This window comes from Oryzias latipes, chromosome 12, assembly GCF_002234675.1.
Source record: "Oryzias latipes chromosome 12, ASM223467v1".
NCBI classification, from domain to species: domain Eukaryota; kingdom Metazoa; phylum Chordata; class Actinopteri; order Beloniformes; family Adrianichthyidae; genus Oryzias; species Oryzias latipes.
In genome coordinates, this window is record NC_019870.2 from 18,826,540 (window position 1) to 18,845,025 (window position 18,486).

Here is an 18,486-nt window from a genome sequence, read left to right on the forward strand (position 1 = left end):
AAAAATTATCTTAACTTAGCAGCATAGATGATAATATTCAAACACGTGCTTGAAATCTTTGACCAAATAAAATTGTAACAAAGCTTTTGAGTCATCTGAAAGATGGAATAGAAAACGTGGCTCAACAAAATAAAAAATAAACCAATTTATTCTTTTTGAAGGTTTTTTTGGTTATAAAACCTAAGATTTGTGAGTAATCATAAGTCAGCAGATCATTTTTTGTTAATTAGTTGAGGAATTTAATATTGTTATTAGGTGACTTGCAAACAAAAGCATTGTTCTCTGAAATCTGTACCGGAACATCAGGTGGAATTAAGGCTTTACTCCTGAAAATCTCCAAAGCTGAGCTGCATTTGATGGTGATAAAAGTGACAGGAAGACTCTAATTAGATTTCTCTGACATCAAAAGAGACTTAAAGCCAAGCGAAGACACATCCGAATGTAAGAACATCAAAAGAAAATCATCTTAAAATGATACAAGCACCTTTTGACAAGAGGCGTCCGTGCTTAGAGTGCAGCCGCGCTAAAACAGAGAGTGTATTCTGAGAGAAAGATAAGATTTATCAGATCCGTGAAGGCCAAAGGCTTTGCGCCGCTCCCCCATTTTTCAACCATTTTAGAAGAGATTTCCAGAAGTGTTTGTTATCAGTTATTTTTTGAGAGGAAGATGGTTTTAGATAGGAAGATGCCACAGGGGCAGTCGAATACTAAACATGCATATTTTCTTATCCAGACAAACGGAAGAGGAAAATATGTTTCTCACTGAATCTGTAATGGCATCACTGAAGCAGGTAATTCCTCATAGGGTAAAATGAAAATTGAGACTAATACATTTAAAAAAAAACTTAATTTAATAAAAGAGTGTGTATTGTTGCCATAATTTATTTTGCTCTTACAATATTTAGATTTTATCCCACATTTTATCCCATAACACTAGAATCCATCACAGCAGTTGTGGTCACTAAGATTATTTTCCTAAATGGCGTAGCCCTTGAATACTGGAGATGTCGCCAGTGACTCATAACCACACACTCTTTGATATACTATAACTTCTCCACCGTTTATGCGATCAATGTGAATCAGCTGATTCTGACACGGAGAAATGTGAGTTTTCACATGGACTTTGTACTGATAGGTGACGCATTATCGTTTTTTTGTCCTTTATAGAATCATATGATTTACATTGTTTGCGTAAAGACTTCACTAGATTTATATCAGCACATGGCTGCTTTTCTCTGCTTTGGAATCAGCTGGAATTATGTTTATGGCTTAAACAATTAAAGGTTTACGGTAGTGAAAGAATGTCAACACTGAAGCTAAAACTGTTAAAAAAAGACTTCCAGCATTTAGTTTCTTGATTTTCATTTACTTAGATTTGTCTATTTAAAAAAGTTTGAAGTTTACTTTTTTATTTTTTTATCATTTAAATCGTATATCAGTTTTGATTCAGGAGTTTTGCAATTTGGACAGAAAACAAATGTTAGCAGGAGCAAAAACAAAACAATACATGATTTAAAATTGTCACCAAGTTACTAGAAAAAATGTCAATCTATGGAAGTGTATCTCATTTAATTTAAAAAAAAAGGTTTTTTTTTGTTTTGTTTGTTTTATTAAAGGCAAAAAGTAGTTCTTGTCTAAGAACTACAAAAGCAAATCAGTCCAAACAAGGCCGGGCACTAACCACTAAACTTCAGAAGGTTAGAATAAACTGCAGTTTAAAAGTTGTAAAGCAAGAAGTGTTTGTGTCATATTGTAGACTTGATCTGTGTCTGTTTTGTACATTAAAGAATTTTTTTTTCTTAGAAATGAAGAAATTAGAACAAAGATCATCCGGGGTTTTTTTGTTTCTCAATTAGATGCGATACGCTTCTATAATGCAGGCGCTCATCGGTTTTGTCCAAAAAGTCACTAAATATCATGATGTGTCATGCCTGACTTAAAATACCAATTAAATAAAACATGTTGTTCTGTGTTTTTCCTTTTAGATGATGCTAAATTAGTTGTATGAACCTAATTTAGCTGTGGACGCATACCTTAGGAATTTACAGTTTTTGTTTTTGCCAAACTTGTTGTCCTTATGTTTGATAACCTTTTTTTTACATATTTCTTTCTTATTAATTATGGCCTGCAGCAGCAGTCACTGACTGCAAGGACCAGATTGTGTTCAGTTTAGAAAGATTTCTGCGCCTTTGAAGAGTCAAAAATATGCACAAAAGTGCACAAAATGAAATTTTAGACTTTCATCCCCCGGAAGACGATGACATCACGGTGAGCGATCCCGTGATGCCAAAAAAATAAATGATTATTTAATTTTTTTTTTTCTTTATAAGCGTGATGTTTACTTTGATCTTTTGTCCATTGTCCACAACCTTGAAAAGACTTTTATGTCTTTGGTGCAGAGTCCAAGCCCTGCCTGCACCTTTTTACCTGTTCACATCCTCTACACGTGGGGGAAAACAACTTGGAGCTGCAAACACACCCCCCCCCCCCCCTCCTCCCCAAGCGTGTTCTACACAGACAGCCCTAACTCAAATTTAATTAATTTTACGCGGAAATGGGTGGTTGTATACGACGGAGTATTAGGGCTACCAAAAAAAAAAAAAAAAAAAAGGAAATTTACGAGTTTTTATTTCGTAAATTTAGGAGATAAAAACTCGTAAATTTACAAGATTTTAAGTCGTAAATTTATGAGAAAATACTCGTAAATTTACGAGATTAAAGTGGAGGTAAGCATGCAGAGAAGCAAGTGAACGCCGCGCAGCAGCAGAGCAGACCGACTAAACTTAGTTGAACAGGTGATCTGAATGTTTATTGATAACGTTGCAAATGTCTGGAAGCTCATTTGTTTGATTTATGATTTATCATTTATTATTTATTTATTTATGATATTATTATTGATGGGTGGTTTGCAGGATCTCTGCAGCCTGATGAAGCCGTCAGTATCCCTGCAGGCAGCTGTCCACTTGAATCCTTTCTTCCTCCACCAAAGACAGTATCTCTACGTCTGTGTGACGCTTCCGTCTGAGGAGGAGTACTTTTTTGGCATTTTCAACGTTCTAATGCTAATATAACAGACTATTTTATTTCCTCTTTATTGTTTTATGCTGAAACGGGACGCTTCATCTGGAGGAGTGGGCGTATGTAACACTGTTTACTTCCCCATTGGTCTTCGGATGACAGGTTCATGACGTAAGGTAACAAATGAACTTCAGGTTATGTGAATGAAAAGGAGAATAAAGGCTGCAGCAGTCCACTACACCCAAACGTGTCTCTGAGCTCCTTATTTTACATATGAAACTCAGCTTTACTGACACTGAACCCCGGAACGCCGACTACACTAACAATAATCTGATTTTGAGTCATCAAAAGGTTCAGAATCTCTTTGTTTTAAACCCATAATAATACGGAAATAAAGCCTCACAGAAGGCTCCACATATTTCATCTTCAAGCGATGCTCCGATAAACGGACAACTTCGGTGTTTTCTCCTTGTTAATCTATGACTTTTTTTTAAGTCGTAAATTTCTGAGATAAAAACTCGTAAATTTACGACTTTTTATCTCCTAAATTTACAAGATAAATTCTCGTAATTTTTTTTTTTTTTTTTTTTTGGTGGCCCTAAAACTCCGTCGTAGTTGTAGCCTGGGAAAAAAAAAAAACTTTCTTTTGGGCGCACATATGCCCCCTACCAGATCCCCACTGACTTGTCTTTTTAGAAGAACTTTCCATCCCATAACGGACTTTGGTCGGCGTTCACAGCTGCAGACACGCCCCCTTCTACCAGAGGGTGTTAAAGGCACCACAACAATCTTAGAACACGATAGTTATTTTACAAAACCATAGAGAACCGCAGAACAAGGATGAAAGAGCCACATGCGGCTCCGGAGTCTCAGGTTGCCGACCCCTGAACTAACTAGATCAAAGTTTGTTATGCTCAAAACTACAAACGTTTATTCACTGGTGACAGAAGTTTCTTGGTTTTCCGTTAGCGAACGGAAACCATCAGCTGTATATGAGGTGCCGTGTAGGACATTATTCAGAATTAGCATTCACATACACATGTGAAATCTCTCACACACACTCTTGAAATGCTTGTATACATACAACTGAAAATGTATTCATTCACATACACATGTGAAATCTCTCACATACACATGTGAAATCTCTCACATACACATGTGAAATGCTCTCACACACACTACTGAAAATGCTCTCACACACACAACTGAAAATGCTCTCACACACACTACTGAAAATGCTCTCACACACACTACTGAAAATACTCTCACATACACATGTGAAAATGCTCTCACACACACTACTGAAAATGCTCTCACACACACTACTGAAAATGCTCTCACACACACTACTGAAAATGCTCTCACACACACTACTGAAAATGCTCTCACATACACATGTGAAAATGCTCTCACACACACTATCCAAAATCCTCTCACATACACATGTGAAAATTTCAATAAAAACGGAAGGCATTTCAGTAGAAACAACGTTTTTTTTTTTTTACTTTATTGTTAGAAACGAAGTTGCTCGACTGAAGGCATTTCAGTGGAAATGAACCTGTGTCCGAATTCCTGCCCTGATCCCTAACTACTAAAACCCTATATAGTGCAGAACTATATAGTTCTATATAGTTCTCTGAATTTAAAAGCAATTCAGACACCCGTGCTCAGTACTTTTTTCTTTTGGGTGTTGTTCATAACGCGCTTGACACGGAAACAAAGTGGCGCATTACTGCCACCACCTGGTCTGGAGGCGAACTACTCCTATTTAACGCAGAGAATGACACTTATTTGTCAGAGTAAAAACATAATTAATATGAACATTTTACAGAGACTATTTATGAATCTGCTGTGTTCTGATCATGGAAAACGTGACTGATTTATAAATAATTAAATTACAAACACTTTGGTGTTGATTTAATGTATTTGTTCATAAATAAACCCCCAAGTTATTTTTTCATGCCAATATTTATTTTGTTTTTGTGCCACTGAACGATTAACGGGCTCTTGCAAGGAGGCATTTTTTTCTGTAGTTTTCTTACACCTTACTGAAAATGGCTTTGAAAATGAATCTGTCCGTGTTCCTGGCAATAATTCAACCGTTTTTCGTGAGATCAAACTGAAAACGAGCAGATATGCAGCATCACAGGACGGCAAGGAGAAGCAGACATCTCAGAAGATTTCCTCTGGATGCCCTGACCAGACAGAATAACTTGTGAGTTAAACTTAAAGCTTTTTTTTTAGTTTAACCTAAACTTTAACTTAAACTTTGTTACTAATCATGCTCAAGGTTACACAGTCTGCTGGGTAAGAGTTTAACATTCTTTTTCAAGTGAGTTGTGTAGTCCAATTACATGAAACACTTGTGAGTTCAAAGTTTAGAATTTTTTATTCAGAGTCAAACCATATCACTTGTTTTAAACAAAAAAAAAACAAAAAATTTCATTTTTAAAAGTTTAAATGAAAATCCAAAAACCCAGCCAAATAAAAACCACGAGATTTTCCAGAATTAATAAATACTTCATAATCTAAAATGTAAGACATCAAAATAAATAGAAACATTAAAAAAATGTGATTTAATTTCCTCAATGAAATAATTAATGTTGCATTTTCCAGGGTCTTCCACGTCTCTACTGCTTTACCAACACAAAGGTGTCTGTCCTGGCCCTTTACGCTGACGGTCAGTCCGACACAAGACTGGATTTTCGGTTGACCCGCAGGACCATCGAGCATCTGGGTCGATGGTCCTGAAGCATCAGCTTCGGGTTCCTCACACTCTGGGGGGTCACAGGAGACTGACGTCCTGGTGTTTCTTTTCTGGCTGGCATGTGGCACATCTTACAGTGTGGTAGCCAGAGTCTTTGACATGACACGGTCCACCGTGAGCGATGTTGTCCACAGGACGGCAGACCGCATCCTCCAGCTGATGAGCAGGGTCACCCAGCTTCCCAGTGGGAATGAACTACCATAAGTCGCCTCTGGATTTTAGCAACTCGCTTGGTCTTTCTCCTTCCAAAGGGTCACAAGGAGCATTGATGGCTGCCACATAAGAATAAAGGCCCTAAAAGAAAATGCAGCTTGTTATTTTAACAGGAAGCTTTTTTATTCCATTAAAATGCATGCTGTATGTGACTCTAATGCCAAATTTATAGATATTTTTGTTGAGAATCCAGGATCAATCCATGATTCACAGGTTCTACGTAAAAGCCCAATTTATGTAAATCAAACAAACCCACCTGAAGGATCCTTTTGGGTGATGGTGGGTATCCCTGCATTGCACATCCCATCATGCTGCTGACACCCTACAGGGAACCCATGAGGAATGCCATTGAGGCAGTTACAACCAGAACCACTCCAGAACACGCTCTGTTGTGAAGAGAGCATTTGGCATGATAAAGATGAGGAGGAGAGCAATATTTCTGGGGGCACTGAAAGTAAAACCAACCTTTGCAATGAAAATCATTGCCTGCAGCTCAATTCTGCACATTTTGTGCATCAGCAAAGGCGACTGCTTAGCCACAGATGTTGAGCCACAGCAGGACAACACCAGGAACATGCAGGACGAGCAGAGTCACGTCTGTCTGCAAGGACAAATATTTGCTTTCCTTTCAGCTCCAACTGTGACACACATGACTCTAGAAGACCAGGATTATTGTTAACATGTATAAAAATAAATATTAACATATAAAACGAAATTCTAAATATGTACATCTGATATTTATATGAAAATCCTTTTAAGATTGTTAAAAATAGCTCAGATTTAAATAATACATGTAAATTATTCATTTTTGTTCATAGATTTATTAAACAAATTGGAAAAACAATGGCTGCATTACATTTTAGAACAATAATTTCAACTCAAGTAAACTTAACAGACTCTCCTGTCGCTGTTCCTCCCTTCTAGCCCTTTCCCCCTCTCTCTTCTGGGTCTTTAACATAAACCTTTAACCCAGTACGACAACGATTAACCGTTTATTAAAATGAAGTCAAATCTGATCATATGTCTCTACCCATCTGGCACGAGCTAGCTTGAAAACAAACAGGCTATCTTTCTCCATCCGCAAATGGATCGGATTTTCCTCATCCTCGTCTGTCCCTACATATATGAACACATTTAAAACATGTGTTAATAACTTGTGACTACGGTTAGAAGTCACTGCTTTTTGATGTAATATCTAGCGTTTGTTTTTAGCCTTCGGCGCTAATTCGCGTTAGCGTTAGCTTTAGCATTACTGAAATTGATGAGCTTCAAAACAATCTAGGTTGTTGATTGAGGAATATAACATATTAAACACATCATCCTAAGTATTTACAAATATATTTTACAACAGATACTGGATATTTTTTAATATACTTACACGTTTCGGTGGTTTTCCTTGCGCAACCGGCTGCCATTTTCGAATGATTCAGACGAATGATTATCTTGCGATAATCAGCCAACTTCCGTTTCTACTGAAATGCCTTCCGTTTCTGTCGAAAATTTCAGTAGTGTGTGTGAGAGCATTTTGGATAGTGTATGTGAGAGCATTTTTACATGTGTATGTGAGAGGATTTTCACATGTGTATGTGAGAGGATTTTCACATGTGTATGTGAGAGGATTTTCACATGTGTATGTGAGAGGATTTTCACATGTGTATGTGAGAGGATTTTCACATGTGTATGTGAGAGGATTTTCACATGTGTATGTGAGAGCATTTTCAGTAGTGTGTGTGAGAGGATTTCAGTAGTGTGTGTGAGAGGATTTCAGTAGTGTGTGTGAGAGGATTTCAGTAGTGTGTGTGAGAGGATTTCAGTAGTGTGTGTGAGAGCATTTCACATGTGTATGTGAGAGATTTCACATGTGTATGTGAATGAATACATTTTCAGTTGTATGTATACAAGCATTTCACTAGTGTGTGTGAGAGATTTCACATGTGTATGTGAATGCTAATTCTGAATAATGTCCTACACGGCACCTCATAGCTGTGTGAAGGAATTGCAAAACAATCAGATGACTAAGTGTTCCGGTGCCAATACAAGTCATTATAACCAATATGGAGTTTACAAACTAAAACTTTTCCATTTACACCAGAATTCCTTATTTATGTCTTATTTTAAACAAGTCTAATGTGGAAATTAACCTTACTTTGACTGATTCCAAGAATAATAATAAATGACTTCACTGTCTCGTGTTAACAATCACAAAAAAGTTTTATTGTCCGTCTATTCACATTAACTTAAAGCCTTTTTTTAAAAACTAGATTCACATAATGGACTTGGCAATATTTCACTGATAAAGGCAATTATTTCCCAACCCATCTGTCAGTGCAGATGTCATTATCGACCGACTGACAGCATGGTGGACGGAGAGGCTGTCCTCTAACGAAGCAAAGCAGACCTTGAACAGGATTTCTAACCATCATGGATTTTTTGTTCTTAGGCAGATTGGTTGGTTTTATCACCATAGATTGAGAAATAACTTTTTCTTTTATTTAAAGTAAGAAACTGATTGTTTGAATCCACTGCTTGCTCCTTCCTGTTGTGTTTAGTGACACTCTTTCTGTCCATGTCGGTTTGTGTGTTTAAACCTCTGGGAGACCTGAATCCTTTCTCAAGTGACTCATTTAGTGTCTGAGTTCCATTCCCCACATGAATGTTCACATTAATTAGTTTTTAGAAATGCAGGTAAGCTTCACCTGCGATAAGTATACATTTATTTTCTTCTTTCTTCCATGCATTTACCGTATGTTCTGCAGTATAAGGCACACTTTAATGCCTTAGGTTTTTTTGTAAAAACAACGGCACTTTGTTTCTGCTGTAAACAAGGTTGGGTTTTATTGTAAATACCAGTGACGTGCGGTGAGGTTGATGGTTGGTGAGGCACTGACTCCTCTGGAGTCAGATTTACAATAGAAGAACGGAATATTTCACCATTCATCCAACAGCAGGTAACAGCATATTAGATACACACAAGAACATCTTTGTCCTACAGAGAATTTTTCTTTAATATAATATAAGACATGGATAGAATGATCTTATGTATAAATTATTCATATTTACTCTGAACAAAGTAAAGTATACAGATGTGTTCAGCACACATTTCATTTTAACCCTCAGTTACTATTTCTGGTATTTTTCCAACTTCAAATTCTGGTGCTTTAATCAGTGTTATTAAATGTTGTCTGTGAAAACGATCATACAAATACCGTAATTTCCGGACTACAAGCCGCTACTTTTTTCCTGCGCTTACAGCCCTGCGGCTTTTTCAGTGACACGGCTATTTTATGGATTTAATTGGCGGCCGCCATGTACGTATTTTCGAACTCAGTGAATAGTTTGAATTCTCTATCTAACACCAAGCACGAGGCATTTTTTTCAACACACCTCTTGGCAGCCAAACAGCATGGACTTGACTTCAGGTCTTAGACACTTCAGTCATGGTTAAACAAAACGAAACACGCATGCCCGGCCGCATCCCAGAATCCTTTGGGGCCATTAGACCCAACGTGCACGTGATCGCCGCTACATTATGATGAAGCTTTCAAGTTAAAAGCAATCGTTAAAAGCAGCGTAAAAAAGTCCACCGTCACCAACGGGTTTGGAAAAGCCGGTTTGCTGCGTGACGGAGAGAACAGCGCATGGAGTGAATGTACACTCCATTTACGGTTTCTAAGGAAACCGTAAAAGCGGAATTTTGCTTTGAAAAACTCACAGCCTCCGTGTGAGCTGGAGACATCTTCTCCTGCTGATTGAGCTGCGGGGCCGATGGCAGTCTGATGGCTCCCACACGTAACAACGCACCCGCCCCTCATACACAAAACGTACAGTTTTAAGTCCGATTGCTCTGCACAGAAACGATTTGCTCCATCCACCGGCGCAACGGGGACGAAGTGCTCCTCCTTGAAGCCGCGCTGGCCAGAGGTGTCGGAGTAGATAGGAAGGGGAGACAAGGAGCGCGCGGGGCGGGAGCGCAGAGGCGTCCGCGGAGTGCAGAGGCTTCTGAATTCTGACGCACGCGCCGCACTGAGGCGCGCGTATCGCGCCGAGGCGCGCGCTTTTCAGTCGCCGCTGCTGTATTTTACCGTTGTGTTTTCTAACCAGTCCTGTTACTCCCATAACGCTGCCGCGACACAAGCGGAAGGAGAGCTTTTCCCGTTCACCCCTCCATGCACTGCTGCTACTACTAATTCTTAAACACGTACAACAGAATGGCGAGCCGGGCGTTGGCCCCGCCTTTAGCCCCTAAGACTCATGGGAAATGTGGAATCGCGGATGTAAATTTCCTCATTATAACTGAGGGATGTAATGTTGATTATATGGTTACTGTTTGTAATTTTATGTTAGATACCTAGATTGTCAATAAGTAAAAAAAAAAAATGAAATAAAAACACCATAACTGAGGGACTTGTGAACAGAATATAGGTCCATGCTGTTTGTCAGATGTCGATACACTCAAATACGTGACCCAGAGGCAAAGGTGGCACCACCCACAATGTGCTAATGAACTGCACTCACTCTGGGATGCTGGGCGTGATCTGTCAGGATGACAATTTCGGCTATCACATGCGCGGCTTGTACTCTGACGCGGCTTGTACTCTGATGCGGCTTGTGTATGTATAAAAGCAGTCAAACACGAGAATATGGGTGGGTGCGGCTTGTAATCGGGTGCGCTTTGTAGTCCGGAATTTACGGTAATTCTTTTAGGCCTAAAATTTAGTTTTCAAATTCTTACATTTTTTTCCACTTACACCCATGTAAAAAACAATAATTGAAAACCATGTTTGGCCTTACTTTTTGAGTCCATCCTTCTCCACAAAAAGCTCCACGTGTAGCGGTGTTGGACTGTGTTTTAATGTTCCGTGTCACTGATAAGTTTGGGAGTAAGCGTCGTCACAGTAATGGTTATTTGACGGGTACCAGTCTGTTTCTACAAGCTGCATACAAAGTTAAGTGTTACTGTTAATATCTTAACGCAGCTAACGTGAAGGGGTGTCAGACCATGTTTTTTTATGTGTTACTATTAAGGCCGGGAGTTAGCGCGGTTAGCGCAGTCATAGTTCAGCGCACCCTACTGATGACATAAGTTTGAGAATAGACCATTCATTGACGGTGCATTTTTTAACCCCTATACTGCAGAAAATCCAGTAGTCCTAATATGAAAGTGACTCTTATCACAGCTGTTATAAGCAGAGCAGAAAAGGCGTGCGGTTTGACATGAGTTTTGTTGCAGTTTGGTTGAACACAATCAGATCAGACTATTTTAATTGGCAACAAAAGAAAATTTAATGGGATCACACACGCTGATCTGAATTCCCCAGACTTTTGACTTTTAACTTTTGTCCATATCCCTGTTAATGTTAGGAAGTAAAACACTAAGGGTTCTGTCTTGAGTAGTAATCACAGCCAGTTTAATGTTAATCCATGTACCTCATTTGGGTGAATGTCGACTGTAATGTACTGTAAGAGTGGGGGGTTGATACTGATATCCTCTGGCTTATTGCGTGCTTTCTTAGTGACACGGATCCATAAAGGCCAGGAGGAGATCTAGTATGCCGAATGTGAAGATGATGGAATGTCAGCGCAGTGCCTGCTAAGTAGACGTTGGAAACAGCAAGTCAAGTTTCTGCAACACACTGACGATACAGTGGTGATCATTTCTGACTCCTGGACAGCATGCGGGAATGATGCAAAGGAGACTGATTGAATGTGTGTAATTATCCAGGAGCAGGCAGTCTGTCCTCATTACCACTGACATTCCTCACATAAACTGGTCTCCATAATCATTGCGTGTATTTATTCCGATTTTTAAAGGCCTCACCTCAGTATCCCAGAGTTGGCTGCATTAGATGTAAGTAGAAAACTGTATTTTATGCGTTTAACTGAATTGCTTCGCCCACTTAATATTATAGGTCGCAGAATGTGTAAGATAAAGAGCTGGTCGTCGAGAAAAGTGGCTAAGTGTCACGCTTCAGTGTAGCCGTAAAGATTGATGCCATAAATCTGGACGTGGGGTCATTCTGGCGACGTTTAAAAAGAAACTAGAAGAAGTCTTCTGGACGTACTGCATCTCCCATTCACTGTTCCTAACAATACTGTGTGATGTCAGCATGACATTATTTCATCAATTTCCCCTCACAGATAATTGCCTTCCAACAGAATGAACACTCTATTTAATTTCTTATTAAACAGCGTTCTCTTAACTGCCATTCCGATGTTAATTGATGTCACATTTTCTCAATTCAGAAATTGGCCAATGGGGCTTTCGAGTTTGCCAAACTGGCTTCTTCTCAAAATTGCTCCAGTGCATTTTTTGAGTGCATGAATGTCAGATTATACGCCCCATATTTGATTTAAAACTACATTCCAAAGTTCAGCATGACATCTCTCTTCATTAAAATCAGTATTCTTGTTTTTTCCGTGAGCTTCAGGACGCCATTTTCAAAGCATAGGATTGTAAGACGACAACAGTAATTGTGACTTTACAAAAACAGTCTTTCTTTTTGCTGTGTATTTTTAAAAAAAATCAGAGTGAAGCTTAACCCAGCCTAATTAAGTCTGTAATAAACACATTACCTTTTTTCAGGCTTGGAAACTGTTGGTAGTTTGTCATCAGCGAAGACGGAGTTGAGGGCTCGGTGTAATCTCTGGAAAACAAGCAGCATATTTGTTTTGCAGTTGGTAACATATAAGGATTTATTCACTTTTTGTCATTGCTGTTTGTGGTTAACAGCAACAGAAAAATCAACACTGCTATAAAAAATGCTAATTTTAAGTTTTTTAAGCTTTGCTGGAAACTTAAACATTTCAAAGACCAACATTCTCTGAAGTAATCTGATCATTTAAGTTTCAGTATAAACAACAGTGATTTTCACTGCTACCAACAATTCCAACGTGGATAATAATAGTTGTTTAAAGGTTAGCAGTGAGCTTACAACAATGTTAGCTCACTAGGATTTAGCAGCTTTAGCTATGGCTAAGAAAACAACATTAGCCTTTAGATGGCACCCAATCAACAAAACTACAATTCGGTTTTCCTTTTAGAGTTATTCCAACATGAAAATGTAATTTTTGAAGATACAAATTCCATTCAGGTTTTTTCTTACACCACCAATTTACAATCAATGATCTCTCAACCCCTCAAAGCAGAAGACAAGAAAAAAAAGCCAAACCAAGCAGAGTTAATTACAATTTTTCTTATGCATTTAGTACAGATTGTTTAAATGAGGTTATATTCACTTCATTAATCATCATTCCAAGGAAATCTTAACTGTATTTTAATGGCAGACTATAAGTGATCAACGGATCACATCAAAGATTTCCTGTAATCTAATATTTTGAGCAAGCAATTTGCAACAAGGGGGGTTTCCCTTTAAAGCAGTCTTTTCAAACTGTGGGGTGCAAACCCCCGTTTACGGAGGAGTGTAAGGGGTGAGCATTAAGTGGAAGATGCAGACGCAGTAAGTCTAGAAAATCTATTTTCATTTAAAATGTTCCAATGGAAATTAATGCGATAACATTTTTTGAGGATTTCTAATCCATTATTTTTATCAAGGTATGTGTCCTAAAACAACGAATCATGGTCAGAAAATGTGACAGCATGCACCTCCGTCTGGGATTTTTAAAGATTTTAAAAGAAAATGAAAAAGGGGGATCTCATATTTATAACTGGGAGGTGTTATGCTGCCTGACTGAATCAGATCTCTGCTCTGGTCACTGCAGATTCTACTGCTGCTGTGCTAAATGTGCTCTAAAGTACATTATAGTGCCAATGTGCAGTTTTGAATTTGTTGCTTTTAGAATTTTAACTTTAAGCGCCTGAAACAGAACTAAATGTTGAGTGCAGACTAGGGAATACAGTGAGGGGAAGAAGTGCATGTCAGTCACCAATTCTGCAAGTATTTCCCTTAAAAAGATGAGAAAGGTCTGTAATGTTCATCATGGGTACAGTAAACTTTAATAATGTCACAGAATGTAAAAATAATAATTCAGTTTATCCCACTGTACGAATTTTTTTTTAAAGATTTTATTTGTTAATGGTGCAGAAAAATTATATTTGGATAATAACACAAGTTTATCCTAATGCTAATGTAACCCTGGTTGGCAATGACAGATCCAACATTTCTTGTTCTATTGTAAATCTTTAGCTGCTGTTTTGGTCCATTTTGGTCCATTCTTCCATGCAGATCTTCTCAAGAGCTAAACTATTTTGGTACTGTTGCTGGCCAACACAAACTTTCAACAGATTCTGTATTGGCTTGAGATTCAGAGACTGACTAGACCATTCCAGAATCCTGACATGCTTTTTACGTAACCTTTTCTTTGCTGCTTGAGTGATGTGGAAGATCCAGCCAACCATGTCTCTTAAATACTCTCACTATTTTGCAAGATAGCAGCCACAAAGCATAATGCCCCCCCCTTATGATTCGCAGTGTGTATGGTATCATGGGGTGTAACTCAGCATTCTTTCATCTCCCAACAGTCTTCTTCCACTTTCGGCTTCTCCCATCAGGGGTCGCCACAGCGAACGAGTCGCATGGTAAATTTGGCAATGTTTTACGCCGGATGCCCTTCCTGACGCAACCTTCTCAAACCGGGCTTGGAACCGGCAGAGGTAGAGAAGGGAACAGGGAGCAGCCCGGAGTCGAACCCGGGTTTCACGGACGGAAGGCGCCGCAAACCAGCACGAGCTAAACTGGCTCAGTGAATCATCTTTATACCAAATAATTCCATTCCATTTTTGGGTCTGGACATGTTCTGGATTAATCAGGGGGACTTTTGGAGCATTTCAGGGTTTGAATGCATGACAAAGTTGTCTGTTGCTACACTAATCATTGTTACTTTTGTCCCAGCTCTCTTCAGGTCATTGGCCAGTTCCACACTGTTCTCAGGGTTATTGTTACCCCTCCTGTACAGGTAACAGGAGGAGAAAAGAAGAACAACAGAAACCTCTTATCTTTTAAAGTAGGGCGACTTGGACTAAGTTCCTGACAAATCTGGCAAAAATCTCTATTTATGCGCATATCGTTTCAGTAAAGTCAAGTTTTCATAATTTGTCACAATTTTATCCAGGGGTTTGTGTAGGAACAGCTTTTTTTAAAGGGGGGGCGTGACATCAAGTAATTGGAACCATTGATTTAAAGGAAGAAACTTCCAGCAGAACCACACTCAATCAAAGAGACCACTGACTTTGATCTGTTGGGGTCTGAGAGGACAGAAAAATGACAGACAACACTGGAACATCTGTTATAATACCCATCAGTTCTTAAACTAAAAACTGCAACAATGAGTGACAAGGAAGGAGACAAACAAAACACAGAAACATCTGCTACCATACAATAGAGTTAGGGAAAGAGTCATTTTCCAATTGCAACAAAACAAGTAAAACGCTAATTTTTAAAAATACATCTAGTTCCATTGTGTAAAGAAATTGTAACAGACTGAATACATTAACATTAGGTTTCAAATGTTGTGCTAGATTATCAGTAAAATGCATCTCCAGGTTATCTTTTATAATGTTATTCACAATTCACTTAATTATTCTGGTCAAAAGGTATTTTTTCCAATCCTCACCTGACTTGTGTGCAACCAGTATTTAGAACGAGGCTCCTTAACCCTCGGGATCACCAGCTTGTACACGATGTGTTCCGCTAATGTGGTCAGAAGAGATAAGGCCACACCCACACATAGCATCACGAACAGACCAGAGAAATGCTTTATGCCCATCTGGAGCGTCTGCGATGACAGAGTGAGATCGGGACAGACGAAGCAGAATATGAGAGGAGGGTTACATTAAAATGAAACGACAGAACAACAGTCACATGGCACATGTCAGCTGGTTTAGCCTGAGGCATGGACTCAACAACCTTTTCGGTTGCTGACAACTACTGCAGAGATGTTTTGATTCTGGTTTTAAGCAAAAACTGACTCAAATCCATTCATTTGCCAATTGTTAAAGCTTCCGACATTGTAACACTGAACTAACAGCTTTCTTTGCTGTTGAATGTTTTCAGTCCCTTTCCAGTTTCCATAATAATAATGCAATCAATGCCTTTTTTGGTCATCTGTCAGAGGCCCTGAGGTGACTGATGGGTATCGACATCTGCATGTTGGATAATTTGGTTCTTCCAGATGTTAGTGTTGGAAAAAAAATGTCTTGACAGAAACATTAAATACAAATACCGGATCTGTCAGTTTGCACCTGCAAAGGTTGAACCAGGTAGAAGTGAAAAAATGGAGCAAATTCTGTTCCTCTGTGCTTCTTCTTTTCTTGTTAATCACCTCATAGCTTTTTTTTTAAATTAAATGTAAGACATGGTTCATTTAGATTCAACACAAAAAGTTGCATTTCTATTTGAAAAAACTCAGAAAATAACAAATTCTTTAAAGAGGGGGAAAAATGGGAAGACATTTATCAAAATCAAAATGTTCCCAATAATAAAAAACACACTTAAATTTAAGCTGCAAATGGGATTCTCTTCAAACGAGAAGCCCTATATAATAAAAAAGAAGTTCCTTTAGAACTGCAAAATAAAATAAATGAGATTATTATGTCCTAGTTTTCTTTATTAGCCAATAAATTCATTAAAGTAAAATATTTGTTCTTTCTGCAGCCATGACGTTTCTTTTAGGAATGCGTATTTTGCTAAATTTGGAATAGTTCACAAAACCTAAGCATCTAAGTGATTGGACTATAAGCAGAAACATGACATAACATCCTGCAGTAATATAAAAAAGCTAAAATTCTGAAGTGGGAGAACTGCATTAGTTACATGCACAGGAAGACTTTGTGGACACCATGCACTTTAGCATCATTGTCAAAGAGCTCAATAAAAAGCAGAACTTAAGTTTCTCTTAAACACATAACCTTTGCAAAGCTTGTTAAACTCATAATTTTAATCCATTCAATGACAATTTAGTTCTACATAATGTTACACGAGGCAATTTTATTGCTAGATAGTTCAATGTGTCTTTATTGGTATTGATTCTCTTAAAACTTCTGCCAGAGAGATGAACCACCTCGTGCAGTATAACCTGCTATCGACAGAAATACTGAGGTTATAATTAATGTTAAGAGATATACAGAGGATGAAATTATGGATTGTCTTCCTCTACTGGTGTAGGTGGACCTGAGAGAAAAGCTCAAGAATGTTCACAAAGAGGTTTAAATGTTTCCCAATATTAATATTGTTTAGTATATTTGTTTAAGATAAAATGATCTTATTTTCTGAACATAACTGCAGCAAAATCCATGTCTGCTGTACATATAAAGTTCATAAACTTTAGATTAAGTTTAAAAAAAAACTCCTTAAAAATCTGACGATGTTAACACAAATGTAAAATAAAATGCAATAAAGAACAACCAGCACTTTTTCTGTTTATTCTGAGCAAGATGCCATTTTTCAAGGCTCTGAAATAACAAATCAGTGATGGCGACCAGAAAAGCCAATTGCTAGGTAACAGCAGAACAGCACAGACAATAGGACTCAGATTGCTAGGACTGCAGTTACAGGGACACTGCTTGTTTCGCAGTGTGGGGGTCAGAAGGCAGACTCAGTATCAGAAAACAGCAATTTTTCTACAAAATGGTTGAGGAGTTCAAGGAAAGAGTTTCACCAGGAAGCAGTTTTCAAATCCCAATCCTCAGTTTAAAGAAAATCAAAGGTAAAATCCGGTATTTTCCGGGGTTGACTGGAATGACAGCTCATTTCTGCAAACAAAAAGCAATCCGATTTTCTGCAGTTTCTTGACGCCACCACCCACCTCCGTCACAGCAAAGCTCCGCTTCCCACAGGGCACAACCTTGTACCATTTGTCATGCAGCATGTCCATGAAGCCGTCTGACTTGTACTGACTGACCAACTCTGAGAAGTTGGAGGTGAGCGGGGAGTTCTGAGGGAGGCCAATGCCGTAACCTGTAAGTGAACACAAAACAGAGCGTGATTGATAGAAAACAGCCTGTCTGCTAAACGTCCTTGCAATTTTGATTTTTTTTTGTTTTTAAGAAATGTAAAACACCTCCAGATGACCAAACGTGCCAGAAAAATGTGACAAATTCTGGAATAGCCAATTACAAAAGTACCTTGCCTACACCGATTGATTTGTATTACATCCTGGAGGCTTAAGAGTGCATTAAGTAATTAACAAACAGCACTGGAATCCAGGACTGTGGTGGCCTGTAATGGAAGCAACCGCCAAGGGAACATTCTCACAGTGGGAGGAAGAGGTTTGCTAAATGGACAAGAGATTAACTGTGGACAGTGGCGAATGTAAGCTTTTGAAAGCCCAAAGATTAACTGCAGAGCAAATGTTGAGTGATTGATAGTGTCAAATTTAGGGCTGTGCTGAGGCGCCCATCACCATTCAGGCAGAGAGGCTATGTAGTTACAATTCAAAAGCAGTTTGTGCACAGACTGATGCCAACTTGAATGTAGTTCTACTTCACATACAAGTAGAACTACATTTAAGCTACAATAAATATGTTGAACAAC

At 38.5% G+C, this 18,486-nt stretch overlaps 1 protein-coding gene across 1 annotated transcript in view; it reads right to left on the minus strand.

Annotated features, from left to right (window-relative positions):
- The window catches only part of LOC101161818 (glutamate receptor ionotropic, NMDA 3A), an 80,286-nt gene that overhangs the window by 12,388 nt on the left and 49,412 nt on the right, over positions 1–18,486 (minus strand). Inside the window, exons 7-9 of the mRNA XM_011481947.3 lie at positions 17,759–17,910; positions 15,569–15,730; positions 12,572–12,642 (exon numbers count right to left, since the gene is read on the minus strand). Coding sequence (XP_011480249.2) covers positions 12,572–12,642; positions 15,569–15,730; positions 17,759–17,910 — 385 coding nt within the window. The remainder of the gene's footprint in view (positions 1–12,571; positions 12,643–15,568; positions 15,731–17,758; positions 17,911–18,486) is intronic.